At 39.3% G+C, this 19,149-nt stretch overlaps 1 protein-coding gene across 5 annotated transcripts in view; it reads right to left on the reverse strand.

Annotated features, from left to right (window-relative positions):
* The window catches only part of COL24A1 (collagen type XXIV alpha 1 chain), a 134,247-nt gene that overhangs the window by 24,288 nt on the left and 90,810 nt on the right, over nt 1-19,149 (reverse strand). For 4 of the 5 annotated variants that reach the window (XR_005629612.1, XM_039727204.1, XM_039727205.1 and 1 more), the window contains 16 exons: nt 19,076-19,129; nt 18,405-18,458; nt 17,609-17,662; nt 12,117-12,170; nt 11,747-11,791; nt 11,589-11,633; nt 10,442-10,495; nt 7,525-7,578; nt 6,462-6,515; nt 6,191-6,244; nt 5,044-5,097; nt 4,347-4,454; nt 2,776-2,829; nt 2,223-2,330; nt 1,272-1,325; nt 444-497 (listed from right to left, as the gene is read on the reverse strand). Coding sequence is in view for 4 of the 5 variants with exons in the window: in XM_039727204.1 (XP_039583138.1) it covers nt 444-497; nt 1,272-1,325; nt 2,223-2,330; nt 2,776-2,829; nt 4,347-4,454; nt 5,044-5,097; nt 6,191-6,244; nt 6,462-6,515; nt 7,525-7,578; nt 10,442-10,495; nt 11,589-11,633; nt 11,747-11,791; nt 12,117-12,170; nt 17,609-17,662; nt 18,405-18,458; nt 19,076-19,129 (954 nt within the window). In the remaining variant the exon portion in view is untranslated. The remainder of the gene's footprint in view (nt 1-443; nt 498-1,271; nt 1,326-2,222; nt 2,331-2,775; nt 2,830-4,346; nt 4,455-5,043; nt 5,098-6,190; nt 6,245-6,461; nt 6,516-7,524; nt 7,579-10,441; nt 10,496-11,588; nt 11,634-11,746; nt 11,792-12,116; nt 12,171-17,608; nt 17,663-18,404; nt 18,459-19,075; nt 19,130-19,149) is intronic. The other variant, XM_039727203.1, reaches the window with a different exon arrangement.

A 19,149-nucleotide genomic window follows, 5' to 3' on the forward strand; every position in this document is an offset into this window, starting at 1 on the left:
AAAATAGCAGTACTGAGGCCACATCCTGTCCCTAACATTTTATATTAACCACAGACATTTGTCCATCCTGGTTGGACTTTCAGGCAAATCTGTGGGTGTACTCACAGGCTCAGAGTTAAGTAAATATTTAGCTGGTTCTGCACTGATTATTTTTGTCAGCAGTGCTCGCTAAGGGCACTGGGGCTGTCTGATACAATAGACTGTGTTCTGTACAATGGGTACCTTGTGTTTTAAAACCTCAAACATTTTAACAGTATAATTTTGGACTCCAGCTCTGAATGACCCATTTCCTCACTTTGCATTTCTTTTCCTAGTCCTTGACAATACTAACAAATACTGCAAATGATGGCTTTTGCTGCTTGCTGTGGAAAACAGTGGGTGTGCAGTAACATTTCCTCCCTTTATAATTTCACAAAACAGAGCAGTAAAACCCATGTTCATACCTTTTCTCCTTTGGGGCCTGGGGGCCCTGAGGGCCCTGGAGGACCCTGGTGACCCTAAAGAAACAAACCAAACACAAATTATTTTAAAACAAATAATTAAAGAAATAGCTAATTCCAAAATTTCTTTTAGCTACTTGCTACATTTCTTTTTCTGCTTGACAATTATTCTAAATCTTGTTATGACAACAAAATCAATGGTAGGAAAAGGACTGTGTGTAGGAAAAGCTCTATGCACATTGGGAAACTACATGTTCTGATAGGGCTTAATGCAGGTGATGGGAGCTGGGCTGGCTCTTGCTTCAGGGTTAGGGTCAGTGATGGGTGTTTTTGTGTGAAAAAGAGACTGGACAGTCTGCTCTGTAAGAGGATGACTCAATCCATCTATGATGATTTTCACAGCTATTTTTCAGTGAAAGCCACAATATTTTTATGTCCTTCAACTAACCTTATTCAAACAGTTTCTGTTACTTAAATGGAAATTAAGTGGCCAAACAGTAAGCAGAGGTGAGATGTTTGCTGAACTCTCTTTACAATGAATAGCTGCAGTAGTTTCAGAGGAGTTTTATTCAGAAGGGGTGAGATACATTGGATAAACAAGAGTTTAAAGTTTGTGGTAAAACCCACTGCGAGCAAACTAACAAAAACCAGGCATCCTTGCTTAAGGCTAACATTTCTCAGTAGGCAAACACACCATATAAACATACGTGAGTATCTGGCTGTCCTGAAAATATTTGTGTAGTCTAGATATAGATTCTCAGGATATTTGAAATTATAGTACCACAGACTTACTTTGGGATGTATGTGTACCTGAATTCAGTAAAAACGTACCCCATAACCTGGAATTCCTGGCTCTCCTTCAGGTCCCATTCCTCCTAGATGTCCCTGTTAAATGCAGTAATCAGTGAGAGAGAAACGAGCTCCTTCGTAAAGTGCTACAACAATGCCTACTACATAAAGCAAGCACTTGCACAAATCTTGAAATATTGACATTTGACACCATGGACAACTTTCTTGTAGGTCCTACTTCATTTATTAAAGAATACTGGGCTTTTCATTCTTCTGTGGAAAAAATGGTCAATGTTTTGAGTCCTAACCTTATAGTCTTTGTGCATAATTAAATCAAAAAGATCTGAGTTTTGGGAGGTGAGGAAGAACTCTCTTTATAAGTGCTAGTATGCCAAGGGAAGCAGGGGGTCGTCATCACCTCAGGAAGTTGACTCCTTCTCTTGAAAACATTGGCCATTAGATAGTAAATTTTGCTTCTGTACTTCATGTGCTCAGCAGCACACAGCTGCATTCAGTGGCCACAGGACTGGACTGACACAGGCACTTGGCCTCTAGTGTGGAGCCTGGATGCTTCTGTGCATCTGTCACACTGTATGGAGCAAGCTTGGGGAGCTTACTATGAAAGGAGCTAAAAGTTAATGGAATAGACTTCATTCAGCTAACTTTGGAGTAGATTCCTATTTGACAGGAGTAGTAGCCTTCATCTGAAGTGCTTTGTTTCAGCCATGGCCAAGACTGATGGTATGTGACAGCAAACCCCTCGATTTTTTTTCTTGGAGCTGGAAAGGTTTATGAGCAGCCACAGCAGTGAGGCTGTATGTGCAGTGTGGGACATGAGTGCTCCATGGTATGCTCTGCCATCCCACCCACATCACTGTCAGATGACCAAAAGCTTGAGATGGCTCCCTCCAGATCCATGGCCCTTCTGGAAAGGTGAACAGGTCTCATTCTGATGCTGAAAGACTTCTGTAACTAAACAGGTTTTGTACTAACCGTGGGACCTCGAGTTCCTCTTGCACCTTTAGGACCAGTTTTTCCAGGTTGGCCAGAATCACCAGCAGGTCCAGTTTCTCCTGGAGGGCCAAGCTGCCCCTTTTCCCCCTGTTGGTATTATTGTATTAAAAATACCGAGAGATTGACACTAAGTTTCAAAATGCAGTTGATGCTTAATCAAAATGTGTAACAGCATTATTTAATAGGTATGACATTTACTGCAGTTTTTAGAATGTCTGAGCCCAGAACTCTGCAGTATAAAAGAGTCTCTGCTGAAGCCTTCCCATTATGTTTTTGGTTTTTTTTAGTCAAAGCTTAAAGCAGAAACTCTTCTGAGTTGCAAAACCACATCTTGATGCAAATTTAAATTTCCTAAGATCTTGAATGTTATTGATTACAGAATGATGACAATTCTAATTGCTATGGCTAACAAGTAAAAAATTGGCTTGAAGCATGACACACAACAGGGATAGTTTTGGTTCGATGGAATTCTGTAATGTAAATCTGAGTTTCAGATAAAAGGAAGGGAACTGGGGAAGATGAAAAATACTACCTTCTTTCCTAAACGGCCCCTCTGACCTGGATTTCCTGGTATTCCTTCAGGGCCCTATAGATTTATTAGGGAGAGAAAAAGAAATTATTGCGAAAGGCCTGGAAACATGTTTAACCTCTGCTCCAAAGTGCATAACTAAGTAGGCTTTGGTAAAGCAGAGAGGTGGGAGGAAAACTATCATAAACTGTGTCTTTAAGCAAGTTAGAAGGGCTGTCTCAAGTTTTAGGATAAACAAGTGGGCAAGTTTCAGGAATTATTTATCAAAGCAGTGGAAATGCACTGCAAATAAGGGAGAAAAAAACCATTAAATCTTGTCCACACAGAAATTATTACTTTACAGATTTGTGAAGTTTATTTGTCGCTTTGTAAGCTACTGTTTAAGGAAAATGTAATGTTACTCTCACCTCCAATGAAACACTCAGACAATGGGCTATAGGAAAATTATTTCCATGTTTAGACTAGGATATTATGATCTGTCTGCATCCCTAGAATGAGGTCAAACCAAAGCTGTGATGTGTACACTCCCAGATGCCAGGGAGGACAAGTGGAGAAGGAGGCAGCTCTACAGTTGCCTTTGGAACATGTAGAACAAAAATGTGAAAAATCCCTCCCTAACCACATCCTCCCAAAAATCGAATTGCCAGACCTGCCTGTCTCACTGAGGCACAGAAACACTGCTGATGTTGATTATTGTACACAAGTATAATTACATAAAGTAATGCCAGGATTGAGCTGTTTTGCAATAATGTCAACACATGAAACTTCAATGTTCCCCAAAACCACCAATTCAAAATAGAGAGTTGAAGAAGCAGAACTTGTTCTGCAGTGCACTAAGGGTGCCAACACCCAAAAGAACACTTTTTGCTTTCCCTAGAAAAGTAGTTCACAGTGAAGAAATCAGGACTAAAGACAGCAGAATGTACCACTGATGCTTAGAGGACAGAGTGGACAGTGCTCCCAGCCATGAACAGCTGGATTTCCAACCAACGTTCTGTCAGACCCCACCATCACATAAGAGCTGCACAGAAGGCAGCCAGAGGACTGCAGATGAGAACATGATGATTTTTGGTAAGGGAAGCTGATCTGATTTAAAGCTACAATCTTTGCTTTGGAAACTGTGCTCCAAAATTAGTTCTCATGAAGAAGTTGCATACAATTTCATGGATGGACTTTAGTTGCTAGGAGCGATGCCAGAACAAATAGGCAAACTGATCTAACAATGTTATCTGTGAATTCTAATGCTTGTCTACTATTTGATCTGTGTATGTTTGATGCCACATTGTTTGGAGAGGAGAGATCTGAAGTGAGAGGCTCCAGGCTGTGTGGTACGTGTGTCTGGATGACAGATGGTGAGGAATCACTATTTGCCAAGAGGTCCCATATTTAAGATAGGAAAAGCATTTGTCTCCTCTCTCTACTAATCCTGAACCACACTGGAAGCTTATTTAAATACAGTCATCTCTAATTATATAGAAAACCAGGAAAACCAAAAATAAAGGAAGAAAGAAAAATTAACTTTGTTTACTAAAAGCAAACAAGCAAGAAGTCCATTTCAACCAGAAAACACTTACAGGAATTCCCATTAGGCCGGGTTCACCAGGGGGCCCAGCAATTCCTGGTAATCCCATCTCTCCTTTCTCACCGCCTTCTCCAACAAGTCCCTGGTCTCCAGGGTCTCCCTAAAACACAGTAAAAAACCCTGAAAATCCCTTAGTCATCCTGCTGCTACAGAATTACTTGTTCATAAGAAAAGGGAATTCCGTATCTCTGAGTTTGGAAAAAAGCACGCTGAAACTGATGTGAACCTCACCAGTCAAATCCAGATCAGGCTCTAAGGGTAAAGCCTTTCTATCCCACTCCTGCACTCCTACAGCCACATTTTGCCTCATCCATCACCAGGTATCTGAGGTTGTTCTCCATGACATCCCCTGTCCTGGCACCTGCCACAGTCCCTGGCACAGCACTGATCTAATCTGGAAAGCAGAGCAGCCTTGGGCTTGCTTCCTCCAGCACTTCAGTCACCACAGACAAAGACTGTACTCAGGTAAAGCTTGCTTTTCTTTGTCAAGCCATTCAGCTCTGCAGCCCTTGCAAGCTACATATGTACCCAAAAGATACAGAAAGCCCGTGCTTTACAGGACCTCCTATGTTAAAACTAAGTGCACCAACTGGGCTCATCTGATCTGGTACTGACCTAGGATAAAAAGGGAGATTTGGGTCCTTAGACCAATTAGAGTACTTTACATCTGCTGCAAAAACTTAATGTACCTTTGGGCCATCTTTTCCTTGAACACCGTCTTCTCCTGGAGGCCCTGGCTCACCCTTATAGAAAGAAACAGTTGAAAACAAAGTTATTGTCTATATTTCTTGACTAGTTTTATACATGTTTATTATATTTTGGATAACTTTTAGTTGCTGTTACAGTTTATTTATCTTCAGTGTCACAATCCATGAATATCCAATCAAGAAAACATAAAAAATGATCAGCATTAGAAAAAAGAGGCAATACTATGCCCATATAACCCTGGAGATTTAGACAGTGGCACTGAGATTTTGTTTGGATTCAAAGTATATAGCATGTAAGTACAGTAACCTCAAAAATATACCTGTTCTGTCCTGAAACTTGCATGTTTATGTGGAAACTACTATATTTGTATGCTTACAGACTTACTGTATGGCCATTTACCATTAGAAATATTTCAACATTATAATCACACAGAATCATCAAGGTTGAAAGAAAGCTTCAAGACCACCAAGTCCGACCATCAGCCGAGCACCACCATAATCATATCCCCAAGTGGCACACCCAGATACCTCTCAAACACTTCAAGAGACTGACTCCAACACTACCCATGGCAACTTATTCCAATGCCTAACCACTCTTTCAGTGAAGATTTTACTCATAATCTGAAGGTTCCAATCTGAACCTCTCCTGGAATGCCATTCATTCTTTCATTCATTCATTTGTTAGCTGGTAGAAGAGACCTACCCCCACCTCACTACAGGCTCCTTTCAGGTAGTTATAGAGGGAAATGAGCTTCCTTTTCTTCAGGTTAAACAACCCCTGCTTTCTCAAGTGCTTCTCAAAATCTGACACCATTTCTGACACAGGCCAGGAGGCCACGGGCCTTCTTGGCCACCTGGGCACAGCTGGCTCATGTTCAGAACTGCTGACCAGCATCTCCAGGTCCCTTTCTGGTGAGCAGCTCCCAAGCCACCCTTGCTTGAAAGAGTAGAGTCAATACTCTTTCTATCTTGCTACAATATTACACTGTTTTGTTCTTTTTCTTTAAAAAAGAGGCTATCAGAAAATACCTTCTTATTGAATTCTTCTGTTAAAACAAGATTTCTCAACCTGCACTTCATTCGTAATATACTTCTCTGTTGTGGGAGAAGATTTGCATCCACAGCTTACCCTCAAACCTTGGTCACCTGGCTCTCCAGCCTTCCCAGCAGGTCCAATGTCTCCCTGGGATATCACAAGGAAAATAATTCAATTTGAAAGGACAACATCTGTAACATTGACAGGGTTTACAGCTGATGGAGTCATCACAACAATAATGGTATTTCTTAATGCTCTGTTTCCTGTATCACTGTCTACTTGGCTAATGAATCAGATCTCTCTGATTTGCTTTTATGAGAATTTGAAAATATAAACATCTTGAGAGAATGATTTCAACATTTACCTTTGTGCCTGGTTCCCCCTGCAGACCAGGTTCTCCCTCAGGGCCAGGAGGTCCCTGCATGGTACAAGAGCTACTGTTACATGATTACTAGTAATAATTTTGCAACAACTAAATGATACACCCAAACCTGAAGCAGAATAATGGCCTGAGACACTGGGAAAGATGAAAGGTCTGAGAAATCAAATCAAGACAACACAGTTCTTTGGTTTTTCTAGAGCCAAACCCAAAAGAAACGAGGGTATAGAAGGAGTTCAGGAAATACAGTGTGGGTCAAGAACATATTGAAGACTTAGCAGTACCATTAAGCCTGTACCTTTCACCATAAATTACTGCTGAGCAAACATTTATCTTCTGTAAATCTGACTGACAACTTCAGCTCTGTTTAGAAGCCAAGCAGACACAGCCTTTGGAGAACTAAACCCTTTTTTGAAGGCCTCACCCCCTAATGAGTTGATGATATCAGACTGCTTTTTGTGAAGTTTAATATAAACCTTTTCTTAGCAGTTAGTCAGAAGTCTGGACTCTGGGTGACTGAGGAAGAACATTTCTTTGAATAAGCCAAATCCCTACTGCTCTGAGTGAGCTCATCCCTCAGGTACTGCATTACAAATGTGGCTAATACATTCTGTCACATTTCTCTCAATTAAATATTAAAAATAAAGCAAAAAACAGAAGCAGAAGTGAGCAAGAAGGCTTTCTACAGCTGCTTTCCTTTATCTACAAATTGAAAGAACATATGATTAATGGTATTTTACTGCTAACTGCAAGGAGAACAGTGCTTTCAAAAAAATTGTTTGCTCAGTTAAACATTCACCTTCTATGACAAATGTGATAACTATATGCTCAAAGAGAGTGCTTACAACAGAAAAAGCTACTTATTTTAGACATTCTTTGGTAACAGCTTAAAGTAAGAGTCTCTGAGTAGCTCATGATATTTAAGTCAGCTGCTCATGATATTTAAATAATCCAATTTTTAAAATTAATATATTTTTTATAAACATTGTCCAGGACTAGTCATTTGTTTGAGTATTTGTAATTGCTATATAAGTGATTAAAATCTCACCTCAAAACCTGTTTCTCCAATAGGGCCAGCATCCCCTGGTTGTCCTCTTGGACCCTGGCATTAAACAAAATTTTGGATGCATTATTCAATTAACATAAATTACACTGTAGACTGCTCAATTTGTCTCTTCACAAGTCTTCCAACTGCAATAAAGAAATGTGTTTCATTGTCTTTCCTCCTGAATCCAACAGTGTATCCAAGCCCCATGATGGCATACAGTACCAACCTTGATGCACTGAAATAACAGATCTCGAATAATAGCACAGATGTCTTTTCTTTCAGATCAAAAATAAATTATTATCTGAACTAAGCTCTTCTCTTGACTAGCTGAGACTTTGTTTAATTAAGGTTTGTTAGACTGTCTGGTTTGCTTTGTGGAAAAGCCTACAGTCTGGTATGGAATTAACTGAAAACAACTACTTCACCATGGACAGAACAGCCACTGAGGCATGACAGACTAAAGGCTGGAGCCTTCTTAGCAATACTGATAACTACAGCATAAGCATTCATGATAAGCCTTACACGTAAGGAGTAGATTTACTGCAGTGACACCCAGGGATCATTTCCCAAAGTGGCATGTTCAAATTCTCTGCACATGTAAGAGCTGAGCTCACAGAGCAGGATTTGTGTGCTGGGCAGCAGAAGCTGCCTGTAACAACTTGGAGCTGATTCTACAGCCACTGTGAATGTATGTCCAGACAAATCAGCTCTCTGCACGGAACCAATCCTTGAACTTCAAGGAAGTTCATATCTATTTATCCCTTTGGGACTCATCTGTGTCTAAACATATTCTAAGTTCAAAACATTTTCTTGATCTACAATTCCTGCGTAAAGGAAAGATGCTGCTTCTATTTTATGACAGAAGCCTTTTAAACAAATATTTACTCTAATTTTGTTTCACTTCCTCTTACAGATTCTGCATATGGTTTTGCTCCTCCTGATGACCTGCGAATATTCTCTTCCCTTGTAAAAACAATGTAAATTGCATCTTACTGACAGAATTCTGGCAGATGCATTTATTTTACATTTTATCTGCATTTAAATATGAACAACTAAAACTGCAGTTACTTCCCTTTGATAATTCACTTGGTCCTAAACTAAGTTAATTGATTTTCACTTGCAGAAGCTCCTTGAAATTCCACTAGGCATGTGTCACAAAGCTTCAGTTTGCTTCACAAATCAAGTATTTCTTCACATTACCATGGAGATAAGGCTGCTGGATCAGTTACGTATCTTTCTCCCAAGACTTTCCAAAGCCAGAATTTTATAGCAGTATTGGAACTCCTTTTAACCATTAACATCAGGTAACTTGCAAAGGATTTTACTGAGATGTCTGGCAAGTAGATAAATTTTGAATGCAATTTAGAGCAATCCCATTAATACAAATAGTTCTAATTGCTCATATTTCTCTGCTCCTCCACCAACAATTAGGGCTTTTCTCTGTGTAGAACTAGTGACAGGCCCAGAAAAGCTCAGCAGCTGGCTTTCACACAGTGGCCAGCTGACAGAGGATGAAATCAAGCTGCTTGGATAGGCAGCTAAAAAAAAAGAGCTGCGTGTTTCATTGCGCAACATCTTCTGTCATTTTATCACTTCCTTCCAGCTCCACAGACCTTCTTCTGAAGACATTTCACTCTTTCAGCACTTGAAAGAAAAGATACCCTGTTCACAGGGCAAGTTTTTCTTCTGACAGTGAACATGTAGTTTCTATGATGGTAAGCACAAGAGAAATGTGGGATGCACAAGAGAAGACCACTTAGATTAGGTAAGGCAGACAGGCATGCTATTGATAGGAAAATTCAGACTTGGCCAGAAAATGGCAGGAATTTGACATATAAACCTTTCATTGTAAGGTTCTCAGATGTTGCAACATGAAAATATAATAATGGAAAGCAATGAAGTAACAAGAATCCAGTGATAACTACTGGAAAAACACATTTTTGGTGAAATATTTTGCCATTCCTACAGGTTGGGAGCTCAAGTTAAATATGCAATTTTATCCTAAAGAAAATTTGTTGGGGTTTTTCTAGCCCTGAAAATGTGCAATTACTTTCTATAAGCATGGAGTTGTAGAAATAATATTATAAATAACACTAAATACAAACAATACTAAAATTAATACAATTTTTATCAGCACTTCACTTTTGAGACTTAAATTAACTATGTGCAATTTACTTGCAAAATTACTTTCCAGAAGCAATGTAAACACACAATTTTTGACAACTCTATTAGATTTCTGCACCAGAAAATGGGAGCCTTATCCCAAATCCTACTTAACATATATTCTTTTACTGTATTTACATAATGTGATTTACCCCTAGAGATGGTGCTGCAATACTACTCCTGTCACAGCTATATCTTGCAGCTCAGTGCATATATTTGCTGCAGGTTCTGCCTGATCTTCTGTAACAATATTGGCCACATGAAAGTAAGCATGGCTTTGACACAATAACAAGAATCCATCCAGCAGAGGAATGTCTGAGGTTTATTATAGCAGTCTCTTCTTGAAAATTTAGCCTGCCAAACAGATGTGGTCCCTGTGTTCCTGAACAATTCTAATATTTGCCTAAAAAAACACCACTAAAGCACTGCCACATACATTTACCTAATACATAACACAGATATCCAGCTCAGTGTGGTGTAAAGCCACATTACACTGTAGTCTGTGCTCTGTTATGTTCTCTTATGTTGTGTCCCCCTTACTCCAGAGCTTCCCAACAACATTAACAGGTCTCTATGAACAAGGTACACTAAGCAAGGGAGGCAGACTCCAGCTCTGCAGTTTTGGAGCAGTCACCCCACAATTCCTACCTAACCACAGCTGGCAATGCTGGATCTTGGTAAAATGGAGCTTGAGTTGTAAGGAAGCTTGTATAATACATGGAAAAATTTGGAACAGGCATAAGGATCAACTTACTGGCTCTCCCATTGGTCCTCTGTCTCCTGTGGCTCCTGGAGGCCCAAGCAAACCCTGGAAGATTAAAATAAAATTTAAAAAATCACTGGAAAGAGGCTCCTTCATATTCTGAGCACAGCCACTTCCTCTCTTGTGCTTGCTCACACAGTAAGTAACGCAGAAACACTATGAAATATGTGCACTTTTTTCTGGTTGACATGCACTGACATATCACTGGCTTCTGTGGCAGGTGAGGAGGTCCTGAAGAAGTCCTTCCTCAGTTTCATTTACATACAAATGAATCTCAGCTGAACCACCATTTACCAGTTCATTGTAATTCTCCTTAGATCCAGGTGCTGCTTATATGTCCAAACTGCCCTAGGGGCTGTATTTTACATAATCAGGAAGGTTCACAGCACACTTTTCCTCTGTTCAACCTTTCTCACAGCATTTCTTTCTCACACTGTCTTCTAGAAACTGTAGCAGTAGGAGTAATAGATCAGTATTCTGTACTTTGCAATAATTGTGCCATTACACATTATTTCAGCCTAATGAGGTTTTGCTTCATTTATTTTTGTGTATATGAATACATCTAAAAGTTCTAGTGAATGAAGAGGTAATGAAAACCCTTTGTGTCAAACATGAGAGGCAACAAGCTCCTAAATCTGAGCAGAAAAGGCAAGAGAAGTATGGTGACAATCAACATTTTGAGTTTCAACTGCAGAACAAAATCACCACCATTACTGCTTTGTTTTTGTTTTTCTGCTTCTCTCTTTGTTGAAAATCCAGTACAATTTGGACTCACGGATAACCTGCTTTGTAAAAAAAGCCTCAAATACAACACATTAGATTTCTATTCAAAAAAGCACTAAAAGAAAGCATTTTCTCCTATACATGATATTCACTAAACACATTTCTACATTTAACCCTACATTGATAACACACACCTACCCCAAATTCTATCAAAGAAATTATTGTTCTATATTACAAAGACTTTCATCCTTAAAACTGCACTTCTGTCCCTGGCTCTTTGTATGAATAAATGCAAACTGTCAGAGCTTTCCAGCTGCTCTGAAATAGATAAACTTCCTCACACCCAAGTGTCAAACAAAGTATGAGATTTTCTGGATTTTTTTTTGGTAGAAGTACTAGTGAATTTCATACTCACAAGTGCACCCTGATCTCCTCTTTCTCCTGGATTTCCAGCTTTACCCTGGTTAAAGAGAAATACCAAAAGACAATGCTGGTTTCAAGTAACTTCCAAACAGCTCAAAAATCAGAGTTACTGTGTTAAAGCTTGCTAGAAGCACTGGCTCCAATACTTACAATGAGCCCAGGAACTCCTTTCTTTCCTGGATCACCTCTTTCTCCCTGACAAATAACAAACAAGGTGTAAATTCTACACACATTTGCTTGATAAGCTGCATACAGTTACTGTGAATTTAAATGCTGGGTAACTACAGAAAATGCTGAAAAGTGCCTGGAAAAGCCAGAAATTTGCAACTCTCTTGGATTAAATGGGAATCACTGGCTTCTGCCATGATGGGCTGGAGGTTTTTTTTTTCTTATTTACTTTTCTCTGTTAAAATCACTGGCTTCTGCCCTGATGGGCTGGAGGTTTTTTTTGCTTATTTACTTTTCTCTGTTACGGTCTACCTCAGTGTTTTATATAGTACTGAGCAATGCAAACACTCACCTTAACACCTTCTGTTCCCAGCTCTCCTGGAGGACCATCGAGACCTCTTGGGCCCTGAATATTGAACAAGTGATTTGGAATACTAATTATGCATTATTTTTGCTTGTCATTAAGGAGATGTTACATAAGCTTTAGGAGAGGAGAAATATTCTGTTAGCAGGAAAATCAATTCTCATTGAGTCAAGTGTGAAATAAAGCTTCAAAGAATAAAATAAGTTTCTGGTTTGTTGAATTATGAACTTAAGAAGAAAGATTTTTTCAAAAGTATGTAAACAAAACATTCAGTGTCTCTGTGGGAGCCAGATGGCAGGCTGATATTTTCTGCTCTTTTTTTCACCCATCTTGTACTCATGCAACAGACATGAACTTAGAGGGATTTAGATGATCACTGGATATACAGAGTGCTTGCTTTTGAGCACATTATAAGATGTATATGCAAAAATGAATCTTGCTAGCAAGACTCTAAAAAAAGCAGATAAAATTCTTCCACTAGTAAGACACTTTGAGGCAAGATTAGAAGAAATTTATAATTGTGAACTATTGTGCTCTATTGTTAGACTAAAATGTTTTTGTAAATTCATATTTATAAGCAATGGATGAACAAAGATAACCTGTTACATTATTGTAGCATAATATAGCAAATACCTATTGCCAAAACATTCAGAATTTTATTCTTTAAGATTGGTAATCTAAATCCATTAGTTTACAGGCAAATGAAAAATCCCTAAATAGATCTTGAGCAAAATGGAAAATAATATTTTATCCATGCTGACTTAGGAAATTATTTCCATAATTCTAAAAACCATGACTGTTTAGGTATGGAACATTAAATTAAAACCAGTTAATAACAACTTCAAACTAATGACCACTTCAAAGGAAGAGCTAGATAAGTATCAAGACAGGCTCTTTACAGCAGTGTGCATTGGGAGGATGAGACACAACAGCTTTCCTGGTGGCATTTGGGCTGGGCTGGCATCAGAAGGAGTTCGTGCACTACTATGGCAGTGCTAAGAGGAAAATAATCTCCATTTCTATGGTGAATTTCTGAGTTGTAGAGAACCTGACATCTTGGGTCATGGTTTACAGTGAAGGGCATCCAATCATGACTGATTTTCAGTTGTAAGACTGTTCTAAATGATAATAATAGGGGCTTGTAAGATGACTTTGTTGGAAGCACATCTGAGTTAATTTAGTTTACTTTTCCTGCAAAAATATCAGTGACTTCCATATCTCTCTTGAATATTTTGAGAAAAAACATACCAGAATTTGTTCTCTCTGACTCGGACTCACTGATCAATATCAAAACCTCTCTTGCAACACTTTTCTCTGGAGCAAAAGTGAAAATGACTGATTGGTAACTCAGGAGCTGTGTGTATCCAGAATCATTTAGGATTTCTCCTGAAATGAAAACCTCTCAGCAACAGGCCTTTCCTGTGAGCTGATATACAACTACCCCTGGCAAAGCCTGAAATGTCCCATGAGAACTCATCTGTCATCATTTCAGCACTGCCACTCCTGGTCAGCACAAAGGAGCACAGAAAGCATAGGAAAAGGAAAAAGGGCAGGCAGGCAGAGCTGTATGAAATACTCTGCAGCTTGGGACACAGCTTTTGTGAGGCAATCCTTGGGCTAGTCTGGCCACTGTTTTGTTTTGGTGTAAGCCAGGACTGAGCAATTACAGACATTTTTTTGGGCTAGAGAGGAAAAGAGGCTACAGAAGACAACACTGAGCTGCCACATGGCACTCAATGTGAAAGGTCCCAAACCAAACAATACCCAAGTCTATGGAAAAAAACCTGTGACTTCAGTGCCCTCAGAGATTAGAAACAAAAGACTAGTGGTGTTTCCAAAGGTGAAGGAGAATTTTATAAAAACATTTGTATTGGGACTCCTGTTAAGATTATGCAAATTGGGTAACTCAATTGTTGAATTACTGTATAGCATAATTCAAATGAAAGCTAAACAAATTGATCCAGTTAATTTCAGGTTACTGCTCTTCTGTTTTTTCTGTCACTGCTATCTGTAACACGGATATCAGTTGTGATGAAAATTCAAGGCAGATTTAGCAGGTTTATTGTTCCCTGATCTGAAATGTCTCAAAGAACAGGAGGAGAAGAGACAAGAAGAAACTGAGATGGATTGAGGACAGGTCATTCAGCTCTGGCCGTAGAAGGGACAGAAGCTCAGGACCCATGGAGGAACCACCTATAGCAACACAAGGAAGGGAGCAATTGAGAGCATAAAGTTAAGCAATTGCAGGATACTTTTTGATTTTCTCAGACTTTTTAGATATGTGACCTGTCATTTCTCTTTGTGCATTCTCCACAGGGGAGAATGACCAGAGGATAGAATCTCAAGATTAAATATTCAAGGAAGAAAAAGAACATGTTTCCATTTTACAGATTTGTGTAATAAGGAATTGTCTTTCTAGGTTTTATCTTCTATCGTTCAGAATTTCAGATAAATTATTTCAACACTTCCAACATAATTTTAATCATAAAGAGGATCATAGCTTGAGAAACAGGACTGCACAAGATTCTTAGTCCCTGTTATGCACATTACACACCACAACCTTTCTGGCACTCACACAGATCTCCATTTCAGTGGAGTTCACCTTGGCAGCCCATGACAACTGATCTGATCACTAACAGTTAAGCAAAAAACTACCATTTAAAACACCAACCTTCTACTATATAACTTTGAATTGAAAGCAAAGCAACAGAAAGCAACATGATCCTCTGGGCCATGCCTTCCTTTAGCCCACCACAGAACAAAGGGCAGGAATCCAAGGGAAAGGCAATTTAATATCCTGACAAAAGCACACAATAACATTCCTATAAATAGTATGGTGTGACTCCTTATTGGCACAGATGAATTGGATTGTACAATTTCTTACTAGAGCTAGTACAGAATGAGATATACTTGATTTGCCTGCTGTTATTTAAATTAGGTTCCAAAAGAGCTAGGGAGTGAGGCTGCCAAATGATTGCTACTGCTTTTTTTCTTTGGCATGTGTACAGCTCTGTTTCTAAAATGGAACATTTTACATTGAAAACTCTAGAATGATAATCTGAGAAAAAGTTCATCTAAGAAGGTAAAAAGCACAAATTAACTATTTTTATTCTTTCTCGTCCTGTCTCCCAAATGACAGAAGAGCAGAAATAACACAAACACAATATATAGCTACTTCTCTTTTTTTGGTGGCTGACATGGAAGAATATTAGAAAACTACATCAATTTACTCTCACTTCCTTCAAACAACTAAGAGATATAAACACTCAGCTATCAATGGACCACCAAGCACACTGGACAATTGTTTCACAAGTGCAAACAATTTGCTAAGTTCCATATTCCCTGTGAGAAATATGAAAGATATCACTCATTAAAACAAAGCACAGATGTCCTCTGGCAGCTGAGGTTCTTCATGCCAGTACGGATACCACTAACTAGGCACAATCCTACTGGCTGCTAGAGACATGAGCTGCTGCTGCCTGACCCCAAATTTACATCAGTTCACTGTGCCATTTATCTGTATTTTCAAGTACAAATTTCATGATCTGCATTCCAGGAAAGTAAGACCAGAAAAACTACTTCTTTTGCGCTTTAAAATACCAAATGCCAATATGAAGAAAACTAAATGTCAAGAATTTTAGCACCTCTTGGGAATTTTGCTTAGGTCTCACTTATGAAATGAATCCAATGATACAGATTCTCTTCCTCTCAAACTAGGAACTACAGTTGTGCTGGTCCAAGATTATGGTATGAACTGAAAGCAGTCTCTGATGTTGTAGTTTACATCACACACTAGCAAACAAAGACTATGAAAGATCATGCAACAACAAGTTCATGGCTGCTTATACTGCCAGACTTCCAGACTAATGCATTTCTTCCCTCTGGTCATGGAAAGAAATTATTTCTCCTACATATTGATACTCTCACCCTCAGTATCATTCTGCCATTGAAGTAGCTACAAAATGGTGTTCTCCCTGTGTGTATTAATGAGATTAACACTAAAAAATAAAGTGTAATAAACCTTCCACATGATTCTAGCCAAGTGCATCAAGTCCCAAGCATGAAGTGAGGAAGCTGTGCTAGTGCTGTGCTCAGTGGCACATTCCCTGACATCCCCCAAGGGTGAGATGCTCCACAGAGCTCCAGGCAGCCTGCCTTCAGCTGGCCAGAGCTCCTGGGTGTACTGGAGAGAACAGCTGGATACTCTCACACAGAAGTGAGCTGCTGGCTAATCCTGGATGCAAAACCATTGCTAAAAGGTCCAGAATTTATGAAGTGAAGGAATTCTGTTCTGTGACAGTGCACAAGTAGAGGGTCAGTGCTTCTAAGATTTCTCACAGATTCCAGCTGTGAAGACAGAGTATGTTCTTGTTTCCACAGACAATGAAGGAAAATTTCCATATGCTTCCATTTAACTTCTGTATCTGAGTGTGGTATGCATTTTCTGAGGCCTTCCACACAGAGCTCTGGGTTCTGACACTTCTCTTTCTGAATCCAGAGATGACAAACCCCAGGTTTCATGGCATCTCAGATATTTTCCTTATATGAGATTCCACTTTTGGTCTGACATTTTGATCTTGAGAGCAGATAAAATTCTCAGTGGCTTCAGTGGGAGTTTGTTCTCAGAGCCTGGGGACCTGGGTCTGTTCTGAGACCCTCTTTCACGAGACATTCCCAGTCATGCTGGCTAGAGGCAAAGGCATAAACCACAATTCCAAACTGGACTTTCACAGAGTTTTGGATATTTGGCATTTATTTTGAGTGATCTTTAATTATAAGCACTGTACTCCATGATGTGCTGCCAAAATCATAGAGACATTTATCAGGCATAATTGAATGTATCAGTGAAGACACACTGGTCCAGCCACTGGTATGAGCTGTACAAGTCTCTTGGGAATCATGGATATGGTGTCAAACTGGTGGGTGAGGTGAGAGACACTTCACTAATGTGGGCTTTGGATCAGTGTTTTGTGTACAGTGAAAAAATGGTTTCCATTTCCCTGATAACAGAGAAATGGAAATGACAATCTAAGAAGTGCAGGTTCAAGGTTCTAGCACCCACTATCTTCTGATTACACTTCTGCCTCCCTCAAAACGGTGTTTGAGAGATTTTTGATTGTATTTCCAAAGAACTACATGCAGGTGAAGAAAATTGTCCTTAAAACCTTGAGATAGTCCAGTGGTAGTTATAAATGACAACTTTTGCATGTTTACATGTACAGAAAAGAGTCAAGTGGTCATCTTGGTTCTAGTTTTGCTCTCAGCTGAAACCAATGGCAAAGCCCATTTCACTGTGAGGAGAAATGAAGATTCATGTTGTTTCCTACCTGGAAATACAAATATAACCTAATCTGATTTCAGCAGAAATGAGTTCAGTCCAGAGGAGAAAGGGAGCAGCGGTAAATGGGTTATATTTCAGATTCATGTTTGTAACACACTGCTCTCTGCTCTGGGTAACACAAAGGAGCATCAGTACTTACTCTTCTTCCCTTCGGTCCCTCTGGCCCCGATGGTCCTCGTGCCCCTGAAGACCCCTACACGTCAAACAAACTTATTATTCATTGTCTTCTAAACACAGGGTCCTGAAAATTACAAGGCTTATGCACCTTGAGCAACAATCAATGCAAGAAAAGCAAATAAATCACTTTCACTCATGGTTCAAATTGAATTCATCGTGTTTGTACAATTTATGTAGAAAAATCTAATTAACAGACTATGTAACATTCTTTTTACAAAACACTGATGTGACTGTCGGATAGATTACTTCTAATATCCCAAAATTTTTAGAAGATACTTGTATTTCAACAACATTATGTTAAAAAGCATGACTATTTTCTGAAAAAAGTTTCTTTTTTAATCTATATTGAAGACCCATATTAGACAAATTATAACAATTATACACAGCAGATTATAATATATATTTTTTTATTAACAATGAAACTAAACACATAATGAGTCTATTTATACTGCACTAGGCACCAATGAATTTTAAAAATATGATGCAATTATTAACCATCCTTGCAAAATTGCATTTCCCTACTTATCTAAACAGAGTGATTTTTAAATGGGTAAGTAAATCATATAATTACTTTTCCTTCTCTCACAGATCATCCTGGCAAAAAGCAAGTGAACAGATTCTTTCTGGATGGGTACATTTTCATGACAGTTTTATAGAATGCAGTACAAACTAGAAACCATTCTTAGCTTCACCAAAGCAAAAAGATAATTTGAAAATAGTTCATTTTATATCAAACCAAAGCACCACGCTATACCTACAGGTAGTCCTTCTGGCCCCACAGGTCCAGGGCCTCCTGGAGGTCCTGGATAGCCCTAGAATTAAAATAAACATAGAAAAGACAGAACAGTTTTATCTAAAATGCTATTACAGCAACAGCAAAGCCTGCAGCTCATTTTCTAGAGAACTTCAACCAGGACAAGGCCATGGGCACAGTCTGTCACGTCTGTCCCCCAACACCCTCCATGGAGTGACCTCTGGGCTGCATGGAGTGCCGTGTCCTGCTTTAGCACAAGGGTCTAGCAGGAAGCCAGTCCTCCCACCAGAGGGGCACCCAGGAGCTGTTTGGGAAGTGCTGGGCAGTGGAATTAGAGGTGATGATATTTACTAGTCTATCTACTAGAATAACCTGGGTTACACTGGTTAACAGAGGAAATGGTTAGTTTACTATCCCCCCTTTTAATTTTCCCTGCCTAGAGCCATTTTTCAAAAATGCAGTTGCTCTGCTGTTTCATTCAGCACATCACTTTGCAATATCACTGCTGCAGAGGGGATAAAGCCAGAAAATGAAACTTCGTAGGAACCATGCATCATAAAGACTACTCTCCCATGAAGTCTGCACAGCTAGAAGGGTGAGAACTTATTACTGTTCTGGAGACAAAGTGCCTTTGTAAGTAACATAATTGTGTATTTTACATTACTTGTAACTTACCATGACACCTTTTTCTCCAGGAGGGCCCACAGGTCCTGGGCTGCCTCGCTCTCCCTTTAACAACAAAGAAAGAG

Source organism: Passer montanus, unplaced genomic scaffold (genome assembly GCF_014805655.1).
Source record: "Passer montanus isolate IOZ18808 unplaced genomic scaffold, ASM1480565v1 scaffold60, whole genome shotgun sequence".
Lineage (NCBI taxonomy): Eukaryota > Metazoa > Chordata > Aves > Passeriformes > Passeridae > Passer > Passer montanus.